This window comes from Chelon labrosus (genome assembly GCF_963514085.1).
Source record: "Chelon labrosus genome assembly, chromosome: 16".
NCBI lineage: Eukaryota > Metazoa > Chordata > Actinopteri > Mugiliformes > Mugilidae > Chelon > Chelon labrosus.
This window is the reverse complement of record NC_140349.1, coordinates 4643915-4656345: the sequence shown is the minus strand read 5'-3', so window position 1 is coordinate 4656345 and position 12431 is coordinate 4643915. Positions and strand designations below refer to the sequence as shown.

Here is a 12431-nt window from a genome sequence, read left to right as displayed (position 1 = left end):
CCGGCGCCATCTTGCGAGTTCGGAGTCGGCGCAGTGCGGTCCGGAATCACTAGGAGCCCCCACTTCCGCATTTTCGACTACCTCCAGCAGTTATTAAGAAATATTGGATAATACACTTGTATTTATTTATTCATTCATTAATTCCTACTTTCACAGTCTTATGGGGCCGCTTCTCAGAGCAGTTGGCATGGCAACTATTAGTCTTCATGATGTCACATTCTGTATCTATAGCATCAAATAACTAAAACGAAACTTATCAGAAAATGGACATTTGAACATACATCAACATTATATTAATTACCTTAAATGACAGAAACCATGCTTGAAAAAAGAAATACTTGACGTGTCCTTTAGTTTGGCCCAAGTCCCATCCACTTTTGAGGAGTTGTCCTGTTGTCCATCTTTATTTACAGTCCATGCTTTTTACCCAGGAAGCTAATGCTAAGGAAGTTAGCCTAGTTATACCAGAGAAAAGTTAATTTGACTAAACTAAAAACATGAAGGATGCTATTAAAGTTAAAAAAAAGTTATTTCCACTTGATGTAAATAATGTTTAATTCAATAATTTCTGGTGCAGCAATAACATTAGCCAAAGCTTTTTACTCTTTAACTTAGCCTATTACTGCCACAGAAAAATGACAAATGACTAAACTACAAATGAAAGACGACTATATAAAAACATAGTAATTAATTATGTAATGTAATTTTATTAATCTAGAAATGTAAGGTTAGGACTTATTTTTGTTTATATTAGCCTGCAAGCTTTTAATATTTCTTCACATTTCTTCACATTTCACGACTACATTTTAAATTTAAACTAACATTTTCAGGTATATTGTACATCCTGTAAATGCGTTTTACTACTTTTCGTACTTTGCAACCCTCAAAATCTCTAACATCAAAGCCAACATTAAATCTTTTTGTAGAACACATGCACATTTAAATGTGTAGATTTTGTGTTAAACTGCATACCGGGATTTCCTGTTGAGTTATTCATTAGTTCACGGAGTTGCCCTGCAGCAGGCCTAATGCAAACACACTGTGCATGTGTGAGAGTCAAACCCAGAAGGACTCCGAGGGAAGAAATGACTCAAATATAGTTGTGAGGTTGAGCGCTGTGCCAGCTCGTGTTTGTGTACTCTTTTCTTCAAAGCAGCCTGGTACTTGCGGTCACTTTGAAAGGCATGAATAACACTGACCAAACCAAACTGACCGCGGTTCATTTTGTCCTGGCCGAAAGGGCGAGTCCCAAATGCCAGGAATTAACGCTCTGCCCATTTTGTTTTTCTTTTCCCTGCACATCTGCAAGTTTACGAGGTTTTGTGTCTGGAGAGATAAAGGAGGGAGAGGACGCAGAGGAGGAGGAGAAAGAGGAGAGAGGGAGTGAAGGGGAGCAGAGTGCCCTTGAAACCATATAAACCCAACAAAAATGAAAAATGGCATTCCTGAGAGGCAGAAGTGGTGGAAAAGAACGAGGACTGTCATCAGAGAGAGAAGTCCGGGATGACAGATGGGCTGCAGGGAGGACGGGCGTGGATGGATTGAGAGTGGACAGAAACGGAGTGAGTGAGTGTACACACAGCTGCAGAGGGTGGACGCAGACCTCATCATCTCCGGTGGAACCACCGAATAAACACAACAAAGTTATTTTCAACTCCTCCATCGCTGTCTCACACTGATGCAAGCCAGAGCCGCAATCAAATACTGATAAATGCATCACGACACAGACATCACCACCACCATCAACACCCCTTTTCTCTGTGTTTACCTTTCCCTCTGTGCTCAGATGTGAAGATCCAGTCGGGTGTGTCCTTATCTTGTACAGGACAATTACCTAGAAATGTCCGGTTGCTGCCTCCAAGTCTGCTGTTAGGCATGAGTGAATAAACGAAGGCACATGAACGCAAAAGAAAAGAGGGGGAAGTTAACCTCACATAGCTATTTCCACCAAAAAAAAAAAAGTTCTACTTAAAAAGACATATACTAGAACTGTGTAAACACACAATTTATGTCAAAAACTGATTGCAGCATTAAAAGAAATCCTAAAAACGGCATAAATCTGCAATTGAAACTAAACTGAATACAAATGTACATTGTTATTATTCATATAGATGTGGAAAAGTGAGTAAACCAAGTTGAAAAAGGCACAAAAACACAAAAAGTAAACATGCAGTGGAATGTGGGAACTAGAGAAACCTTTAAAAAGCAATTTTTTTTAAATGCTTCACTAGTTCCCATATTACAAGATGAAAAATCCAGATATAAATAATGTCTACTAGCCTCCAATCAATTAATCTGACCATCAGTATTAATTAACTAGTACATTTTTGTAGTTTGACATTCACAAAATGGAAGTAAATCAAAGACCAGAGACAGATTTACTGCAAGCATATTTTTTAATACAAAAACAGAACAAAAAAATTGTTTATAATTTTAGTTTTTACTTTTACACAATTGCCTCCTAGTAACAAGCGTCCATCCCTCCATGTTCTCGTCGTCACGGTGATGAGAAGCACAGCATCAAAATGTGGCGGACTAATCTCCTGCGCCCCCTCCCCAACCCCCAACCCTCCCACTCAGAGAGACAAATAAATAAATAAAAATCACCTTAAGATGTCTTCTTTCTTTTTTTGTAATTTCATAAACTTCATATCTCTTACACGGAGATAACACGGAGACAAACCCGGGGCCCCGCCAGCGACGGGGCATTTGAAAAAAACACAAAAAGCCTAGAAGAAGAGACGCTGGGGAGGGACGCGAGACAGGAAACCCTCTCTCATTGGTCGGCTCTACCCAGGTCCCCCAGTCATTCATATTTGTAGTTCTCTCTACACATGAAGGGCAAACCCCTTTGGTCATGGTCAGGAAACTGTCGTTATTAGCGATAAAGAAAACAAACAAGGCTGCCACTAGAATCAGTGGCCTAGTGAATAATGTTACAATGGAGTAGAAACACACTTTACACACAAACCATGTCAAAAGAGCCAAGTGGACATGATCTCGGTACAAAAAAAAAATAAAAATCACAATTTCTTTAACCATAATACTAAATCACTCTTTGCGAACGGTGATATGACATGAAACTGAAAAATAAATAGATCTTTCTTTCAAGCTAGATAACAACAGTACAGCTGGATTATAAATTAATCAGGAAACGAACGAGAAGAAAAACAAAAGGACATTCGCAAATTAAAATTTTGCATACAGTGACTCAAGTCAATGACCTCTAGTTTTTCCTGTAACAAAGACACACATGGTACACACACACACACACACACAACACTTCTTAACGCGCGTGTGTGGGTGTGAAAGAGAGAGAGAGAGAGTGTGTGTGTGCTGCTGCTGGGTTGCTAAGGGCAACACAGTGCAGATGTTAAGGTGGAACTGCAGAGGGAAGAGACAATTAGTGCATGCTGGTTGTCGAACTCCGCGAACATTAACATCGGGTTAGGTTACACATGTCGTATATTGTCAGTAATGTGCTGTTAGTCGAGTGCGTCACCATAAAAATAGTTCGACCTATTGCCAGTTTGTAATTTCTGTGTCGGATTGTTGCGTCGGCGTGCGACAAAAACCGCACCGCCCTTTTGTCGAAATGCACACACACGAGGCCGGTCTTGGCGTTCCGGCGGTCGGGAGGAGCCTGCTCTGCGGTGTTTGAGTGTGTGAGTGTTTGCCCTCGGCTGCAGCAGCACCGCCACCGCCACCGTGACCACCACCGATCCTCCGAGTCTGAGGTCAGCCGCTGTGTGTCGGGGCAGCGCTTCCCACATGCGGTGTCTGCCTCTGCAGATCTGCTGAGGTGACTCTTTTTCTCGCCAACCAGTCCATGGGAAGCGACATGGCAGTCGTTGCATATTTCTTTTTTAACTCATCGCTGAGGCATCTGGCCCACAAGCCAGAATAATTACCCACAATTCTTTCTTTTTTTTGTGTTTTTGTAGCCGTGGTGGTTGTGGTGGTGGCGTGTCCCACTCCCTGCACCGCCTCTGTGTTCAGATGTGTGTGTTTGTGTGTCAGTGTGGTATAAAGCGGTTTAAAGACTTCCTGCTTCTCCGTCTGATCAGGACAGAGGTGAGTAACACAAAGTAAGGCAGCATCTCGTCAGGTCGGTCGGTGTTTGGTTCCACGCTGGCGGGGAACTTTTGAAAGAAGAAGCAGGACACTGGAAGGCAAACTGGGGTCGCTCCTTAAAGGGGAAGAGTCGGCGTTGACCCCGCAGTAACTCTGGCCTGGAGCTGCCAGACCAGAACTCTTCTTCTTCTTGTGCATGTTTTCAGTCTTTTTAAGAGACTGGGGAAAGAGTGAGAAGGAGTTTCACTCAGCTCGTCCACCTCCTTCTTTCCCCTGGTATGTATCAGTCATAGTGCACACATTGTAGACAAGCCCTATAGACGGATGTTCTGGTACACCCAAGATGGCCGACGACAGCGGCCCCCGCCCTCCGCCAAAGTGAGGAGTAAAGGTGCTGCTCCACTTTCTCTGAGGCTATTTCTTTGCAGAGCCAGGGGTCTTTGGGCTGGGGGCTTTCTTGGAGATGGTGGGGATCTTGGAGGGTTTGGCCCCGCTACCGGGTCGTCTCGGGGTGTCTGAGGTGTCAGAGCAGACGGAGCGGGCGTCCTGGAGCTCCGACGCATCTGAGGCGTCGCTGCCACGGCGACTGCTGGCCCTGCTGCCGGCCCGGCTGCCGGCTCGGCTGGTGGGGCCGCTGGCCGTGGACGCCCCTCGCTTCGGATCTGACGGGAAAACAATGACAATGTGTCAAAAGGAGTTTATACAGCAGCAAAGTGAAATATCTGAACCGTGATTGATAATTCATGGCTCCCAGAGGATGAACCCAGGTGTATTTGCTGTGACATTTGGGCCTTCCCGTCAGTTTTTTGTAATTAAATCAAACACCAGCATGCTAGGCCTCACAGAGCTGCTAGCTCTAAGTATGACAGGCGTCTCACCGGTCCGTGATGGTTTGCTGGTGTGTGACGTCCCGCCGTTCTCTCCCGTCAGCGAGCCTCGGCTGGAGTGGAAGGTTGGCCTCTTCAGTTTGGACCCAGACGGCGCCCCCTGCAGGAGCACACGGGAAACATCAGCTCATGTCGCGGTCGCCGGTCAATGTTATCACGTTAAACGCACACTGAGATTTTAACTAATGCATAAACGCACAAGCGGCACAGACAGAGCTACAGAAACACATGTGCAACAACATATGGATACTAAACACACACAGACACATGAACAGGGACTAATTCTGAATGCTACTGATCCAAAAACACTAAAGAAAGGCAGCAACTGGACTTGTAGAGTTTCTTGAAGAAGTTTACACCTTGAGACTCGAGCCTCATTGGAGGAAGAGGACGGGGTCAAACAGTCTCCTCCAACGACAGGTGTCTATCTTGTCGTTGTAGAAGCTGCTTGGATGAAACGTCTTCAAGAAACTCTACAAGTCCGACCTGGATGACTGAGAACCTTCACAGACAATTTGTGTTTGATTAATTTGCTCATATGACTGTATTAAACCATAAATCTGAGACGGCTACTGAATATTTTCCTTGCGGATTAATCTTCTGTTAAGTTTCTTGATTATTTGTGCTATAAAATATGACAGTTAAGAAGGTTTCTCAACACAAATATGTCCAGTTTACTCTCATGTAAGCAGCTAAGAAGCTTATCCTCTCCAGGTTCATCACTGCATGCACTGCTTACACATAGATATCAATTTAATTATCAATTAAAGCTGCTATAATTGATAATTTGATGATAAAATAAACTCCTTGTGTTAAAAAAGTCAATTTTGTTAGTTTGAATTGAAGGATTTTCTGACATTTATCACTTTTGTCACGTTCTTTAATGTCACTAATGGACAGTTTATAATTCGTTGTCCTACTTTAAACTTGTTCTTTCAGGTTTTAGTTTTTACTACGTCATGTTTGTTCTTTCAGCTAAAACCCAAACATGAAAACAAACTTTTCACACTGACAACTTTATACGTGGCCGGGCACCCAGGAGTGTGTGTTAGTGCAATAGCGCGACCAGTGGGGGGGCGGGGTCGGGTGGGACAGGGCGGTGGGTGGGTAGGTAGGTGGGTGGGTGGGTGGGGTGAGTGCGTTACCTCGTGCCCAGGAGTGGTGTGGCTGTGACCGAGATCTGGGCAGCACTGGCACTTGGTTGGCGTTGGAGTTTTACTGTGCGCCAGCCAGGGCTTGGCATAGTCACGCGAGTGAGTATGGGAGGACTGAAGGGAGGAAGGGAAGGAAGGGTGGAGGAGAAGGAGGAGAGCGAAGCAGCGTAGGGGAGAAGCGAATGGAGGGAAGAGGAGGGAGCGAGTTAAGGAGGAAAGAAGCGAAGGAGTTTTTTTTTTTTTTTTTTAGGATAGCGAGGGAGTGCAGCGGAGTTTATTTTTTGTGTGAGAGCGGATGATTTTATTTATTTTATTCCCACAGAGAAATTCCCAACAATGCAGGGAGGACGTCGTGTGAAGCCAGGTTAGCAGGGTGGAGCGACAGCAACGAGGAGAAAGAGGCGAAAAAGATGAAAGGAAGAAAACAAAGAACAAAAAAATAAAATTTCACAGTTAAAGGATGTGGTGATCTCTGACAACAACAGGAGAATGACAACAAATGTGGGACATAAATGCATAAAACCGCACACATCGCACACACACGCACAGTATTCACAGGACACTGCTGACAAATCGGATGACGACAACAACAAATAACAAGCTTCGAGGGTTCGTGTGTGTGCGTTTGCTCAGGTTAGTGTGCTCTAATGCTACGTTACTCTTACAGTTTGATATTTTTTCTTCCAAAGCCAGTGGAAATACAAATGATAACTTCTGCCATGACTCATTCAGCGTGACTCTCCCTGCTCTGTCATTAATCCGAGTGGACGTGAAACAGGAAACCTACCCTGGACGACGCGGAGGCGGTCGGTGTGGCAGGGGCGGAGGGAGCCGAGGGGAGAGAGGCGCCGCTGTGGGAGGCCGAGGAGGAGGAGCGGGTGGGCGAGGCGTTGCGGGAGCCCGGCTTGGAGCGCCGGCCCCGGGACCGGAAGGCGGCCAGGCCCTGAGACGCTCCTTCAGGAAGGATGAACTTCTCCCTCAGCTCCAGGTTGGTGCGACCACGAGCTGGAGAAAGAGAGAGAGAGAGAGAGAGAGACGGGCGGAGAGAGAGAAAAGTAAAAAAATGAGTTGTTGTATTTGTGTTGGCTCACACTTTTCCTCCAGCAGGGGGCGGCAGAGGCAGCGAGCAGAGTGAGGGAGAGAGTGCTTCCTCGGCTGCAGACGTCAGAGTCAGTGCATGTTTTTCATTTGAGAGTGCATGTGAGCGGAGCGGGAGTCTGGAGTGGGCTGGGGTTTAGGGGTTCAGGGGTTCAGGAAGTTTTAAGTGCACTTTGGTCTTTTTTTTTATTTTCTAAGGGGAGATGTGAGCGAGGGTGCGTTTGGTTTGAGCGCAAAGGTGGGAGGCAATTAATAAACTAGATACGCAGCGAAAGACAGCATGTTGTCTACATGTGTGGAGACAAATCTGTTTTCTTGTCAGGTAAATGCTGCGTTACACCTTTAAAGGAACAGTTCAACATTTTTGTAAATAAGCTGCTGAGAATTAAAGCTCGAGAGCTGGGAGTGAATTTGCCAGGCCAAGCAGCAGTCCAGCGTGTTTCACACAAACAAGGTGTTGACCTGGCCTCCAAATTCACTAGATCTCAAACCGATCAGGTATCTGTGGGATGATCCACAGAGGCCCCTCCCCTCAACCTTCACAAAAAACTGTTTTTGTTCAGATGAAATAAACAAACCACTTCATGAGCTTTAGGGGATGACTGTGCTTCCTACAAAACACGTCAGACGTGAGGTAACATCGATCACTGCACCTAATCTTCAGCGAGAAAGCAAACAAACGTGTTTCCTAAAAATGTTGAGCTGGTCCTTTAAGCGGTGACGTGCGTCTCCATGTCACAGTGATGAACACTTTCATTGCGTATTTGCTTCAAAAACATCTGAGAGCGCTGGGAGCAAAGCACAGCCTCTCTCTAGTTGAGTTTTAACTACTTGCTGCGAAGGAGCATCTCAGTCTGCTGTATACACTGTCCGTGTATAAACACTGTAAATATATATATGTGTGTGGAGGTGGAGGGGGTCATGCCTGGTTAATGCTTAGCAGGAGAGAGCCCAGTGACTCAGGGTTTCTCCCTTCTTCAAACGACACTCAGCGGCATTCGTGGACAGAAAGTAGTGCAGCAGCCTCAGCAGACAACAACAAGCCTGGAGAAGCCAGCCACGAAGAAGGAGGAGGAGGAGGAGGAGGAGGATGAGCGGTTCAAGAGAGAACAAAAACTACATGAAGAGAGAGAGAGAGAGGAAAGAAGAAATGGAAGAGTTTAAAATAAAAAGAAGAGAGAGAGCGAGAGAGAGAGAGGAGGGCTGCAGCTAGCTGTAGCAGCAGTGACCTCGCGGCCATCGTCTCCAGCAACCAAACAGCGAAGGCCAGTCAATTAAACGGGTGCACCCTGCAATTATGTCCCCCCTCAAAGCCAGCCAGCCAGGTGCACCCTGTAATTGTGTCTCCCACCAACCAGCCATCACATTTAAAGGAGCCGTGTTGGAAGCCAGCGTTATTAGAAACCCAGGCTGGCCACGCCCAGGTCTCAGACTCTGTTAGAGAGTTTTTACTTTTGTGTCCGTTTAGAGTCAAAACCAGAAGAGATAAAGAAGTCTACAAAATCAGTGGACCATGTTCATGATGACATGTTTTCATGCTTTCTCTTTGTTTGCTTTGTGCTGGGCATCTCTTTAATTTATGGATTTATTTTGTAAAAATCAAAGAAAATAAAAGTTAAAACCTAAAGACCAGGGGGTTGGCCAAATCCTGCCTTTATTGTGAGTGATTAAAAGCATGACGCGAACAACAAGACTGACATCAACGCCTGCACACACACAAACCTGACCACAGGTGTAAACTGAACACACACACACACACATATATATCACACACATATATATATGTATGGAGACACAGAGAGGACGGATGCGGTTAAAGATGGAGACTGACAGCTGGACGGATGAAGAGTGACAGAGGTGGAGTGAGAGACAGAGAGGAAGGGTAGATACCTCGGCAGCAGAAATAGCCAGGAGTGACTGTCACTGAGAGACACAAGAGACAATGTGAAATAACTGCATGCTCGTGGTGGAATGGAGAAAGTCACACACTCAAACACACACACACACACACACCACTTCCTACACACTTGTAATAAACACACACACACACACACACACGCACACACACACAGCTGACCACTGGGTTTCAGAGACGCCTGAAACGTGTAAAAAAACAAAACAATACACTTGAACATTTCAGGGTTTCAGCCCGGGAGGGGAGGTCAGGAGAGGAAGAGCAGAACAGTGAGGAGACATAACGTTAGTCAGGTGATCACAGTCAGCAAGGCACAGCAACAAGGCCAAACTAACAAACCAAAGAAGAAGAAGAAGGAAGAAGGAAGAAGAAGAAGATGAAGAAGGAAGATGAAGAAGGAGGAAGAAAAAGGAAGAAGAAAGAAGACGATAACGAAGGAAGGAGAAGATGAAGAAAGAAGATGAAGAGAGAAGTTGGAAGAAGAAAAAGAAGAAAGAAGATGATGAAGAGAGAAGAAGAAGAAGAGGTGGAAGAAGGAGGAGGAAGAAGACAGTAAAGAAGGAAGGAGAAGAAGAAAAAGGAAGAAGAAGGAAGAAGAAAGAAGATGATTAAGAGAGAAGGAAGAAAAAGAAAGAGAAGGAAGAAAGAAAAGAAGAAAGAAGAAGAGGAAGAAGTAGGGAGAAAGAAGAAGGAAGGAAGGAGAATAAAGAATAAGAGGAAGAAGAGGAAAACAGAAGGTGACCAAGAAGAAGAAGAAGACAGCAAGTGACGACGAAGAACAAGAAGAAAGTAGAAAGAAGGAAGAAAGAATAAGAAGGAAGAAGGAAGAAAGAAATAGCAGGTGACAAAGAAGAAGAAGAGGTGGAAGAACAATAAAGACAATGGTAGAGAACAAGAAAAACGGAGGAACCCTGGAAGAGGGACTCCAGGTGAAGTCAAAAACTGAGCAAACCAAACAAACCGGACGGAGGAAGGACAGGCAGTTAGGAGAAAGCGTGAGAGATAGAGGAGAAGTCCAACCTATACGAGATGAGATGGAGCTACTGGAATCGGAGCGGAGAATCTTAAGTCCTGGATGTTGCACTGGGGAAAGAGAAAAGAGGAGGGAGAAAGGGAGGGTGGGAGGAAGAGGGAGAGGATCATGCATCATGCAAAAGTACTGTTATAAATAAGAGAGAATGAACAGAGACAGAGAGGAGAGGAGAGGACCGGCCGTGTATATACAGAAATAAAACCAGATAAAGACGACGAGCTCCGTGGGGATGGACAGGATCAGAGGGAACAGAGAGAGAGGAACTGAACAAATACACCGACGTCACTGGAAGAGAGACAAACGAGACGGTGCAGCACTTCACTGCTTCACCTGCTGACACACGAGGAGTCCATGTGTTCTCCTTCTTTGGACAATGTTGACGTATGAGCCACTTGTGTTTGGCGACGTGTTTACGTCAAGAGGCATTTTTGGGTGTTATTGTGAAGAGCAGTGAGTGTGTGTTTGTATAAGAGCAAGAGGCTGACCGATACTGTCCAAGAGGGATGAGACGGATGAGACGGATGAGACGGTGACCTGAAGAGACTGAAAGAGGGTGTCAAGCTTTTTGGGATCAATGTCCCGCACAGGTAAAGGCTCAGAACAGCTCTTTTTGTGGACCTAAAGCTGAAACGCACCGGTTTAAAAAAGTTGGGCCATACACCAATCAGCCACAACATTATGACCACTGACCTGAGAAGTAAATAACAATAATAATTCAATGTTCTGCTGGGAAACTTTTGGACCTGGCATTCATTGGTGTGGATGTTACTTAGACATGTAGCACCCACCTAGACCAGACCAGACACCCCCACCCCATAGCAATGACACTCCTTGATGGCAGCAGCCATCCCCAGCAGGATGCAGCCTGACACAGACACACACACACACACACACACAAACGTCCTGGCCTCCAAATTCACTAGATCCCAAACTGACCAAGTATCTGTGGGATGATCCACAGAGGCCCCCCCCCCTCAAAGACCCCCCCACTAATAACATCCTGTTACCAGACACCACAGGACACCCCCAGAAGAACCATGTCCTTCATTCTCTGATGAGTCTCAACTGTTTTGGAGGCACAAGGAGAGACCTACATAATATTAGGAAGGTGGTCGTAATGTTATGCCCGATCGATATATACTGCAAATGTGGCTGTAGTCTTGACTGCTTCATATTTATTTTACTCTTCCACAAACCTTGGATTCTATTTCATCCTTACTGACCGCCAGAGGCGGTGCTTCAGCACTGAATGTCTCCATCTCGCGCATGCGCAGGTCGAGTGTTTATACCAACAGAGTCACCTGTGACCCCCGATGACACCGGCTAACCTATATCTTCCGGTGACATCAGAGGATCTGTTCCTTTTCATCTTCTCGCTTTTGCAGGTAGACGTATGTCAGTAAGTTCTAGCTGAACTAAGCGTTTACTTCACTGATGCTTCGTCGCCGGTAGCCTTGCGACAACGTTGTCGGAGCTGCGAGCTGCGCCCTCCAAAGGCTGCGACGAGCTGAGACGGGAGGTTTGTTGCGGTTTACCGCGGACACCCTTTGAGTATTTGTTTTAGTCGTTTGTTATAAGGTTGGTGACGGCGTGATACTCGCTCCCTCTCCCGACGCTCGTGTTATTATTTTCGGGCATTAGCGGTCGCGTTGCCCGCTCGACCTGTTGGCTGTGTATCGGTACACTGTTGGTTGTACCCGTTTTTCGTTGTAGTTTGATTTGTTGGTGAAGCCAGCGTACTCGCTCCCTCTCCCGACATTTGTGTAATTATTTACGGGCATTAGCGGTCTGCGTTGCCCGCTTGACCTATTGCCTGTGTATCGGTACACCGTTGGTTGTACCCGTCTTTCGTTGTAGTTTGATTTGTTGGTGAAGCCAGCGTACTCGCTCCCTCTCCCGACATTTGTACCGCCGTTATCCGCTAAGTTGTAGCCCGTTTTTCGTTGTTGTTCCCTGTAGTGGTGAAGGCAGTGTGTGCGCTCCCGCTCCCACTTTAGGTGTATATTATTACCTTGGAAAAGTAGTTTTACCAGCGTTTTTCGCTCGGCCTACTTGGGTTGTTTTGTTTTTTTGCACAGCAAGCTGACTTGCTGGTGAAGGTAGTGCTCTCGCTCCCGCTCCCAGCATAGGCGTGTGCTGTTGCCCTTGTTGCAACACCTGTTGGTGAAGGCAGTGCGTTCGCTCCCTCTCCCAGCATCTGTTGTTTTCTCAGTTGTTGTCACCATGTTTGGTGACCACTCTTGCTCGGCCTGTCTGGCTTCTCTGCAGCC

At 45.9% G+C, this 12431-nt stretch overlaps 1 protein-coding gene across 10 annotated transcripts in view; it reads right to left on the bottom strand.

Annotated features, from left to right (window-relative positions):
• Window positions 1–2376: 2376 nt before the first annotated feature.
• macf1a (microtubule actin crosslinking factor 1a) overlaps window positions 2377–12431 on the bottom strand; it is a 203567-nt gene continuing 193512 nt past the window's right edge. For 6 of the 10 annotated variants that reach the window (XM_084563038.1, XM_084563039.1, XM_084563035.1 and 3 more), the window contains 5 exons: window positions 10149–10211; window positions 6903–7120; window positions 6107–6229; window positions 4953–5061; window positions 2377–4736 (listed from right to left, as the gene is read on the bottom strand). In XM_084563038.1, the coding sequence (XP_084419164.1) occupies window positions 4489–4736; window positions 4953–5061; window positions 6107–6229; window positions 6903–7120; window positions 10149–10211 (761 nt within the window). In that variant the 3' untranslated portion in view covers window positions 2377–4488. The other 4 variants (XM_084563040.1, XM_084563041.1, XM_084563043.1 and 1 more) reach the window with 3 other exon arrangements.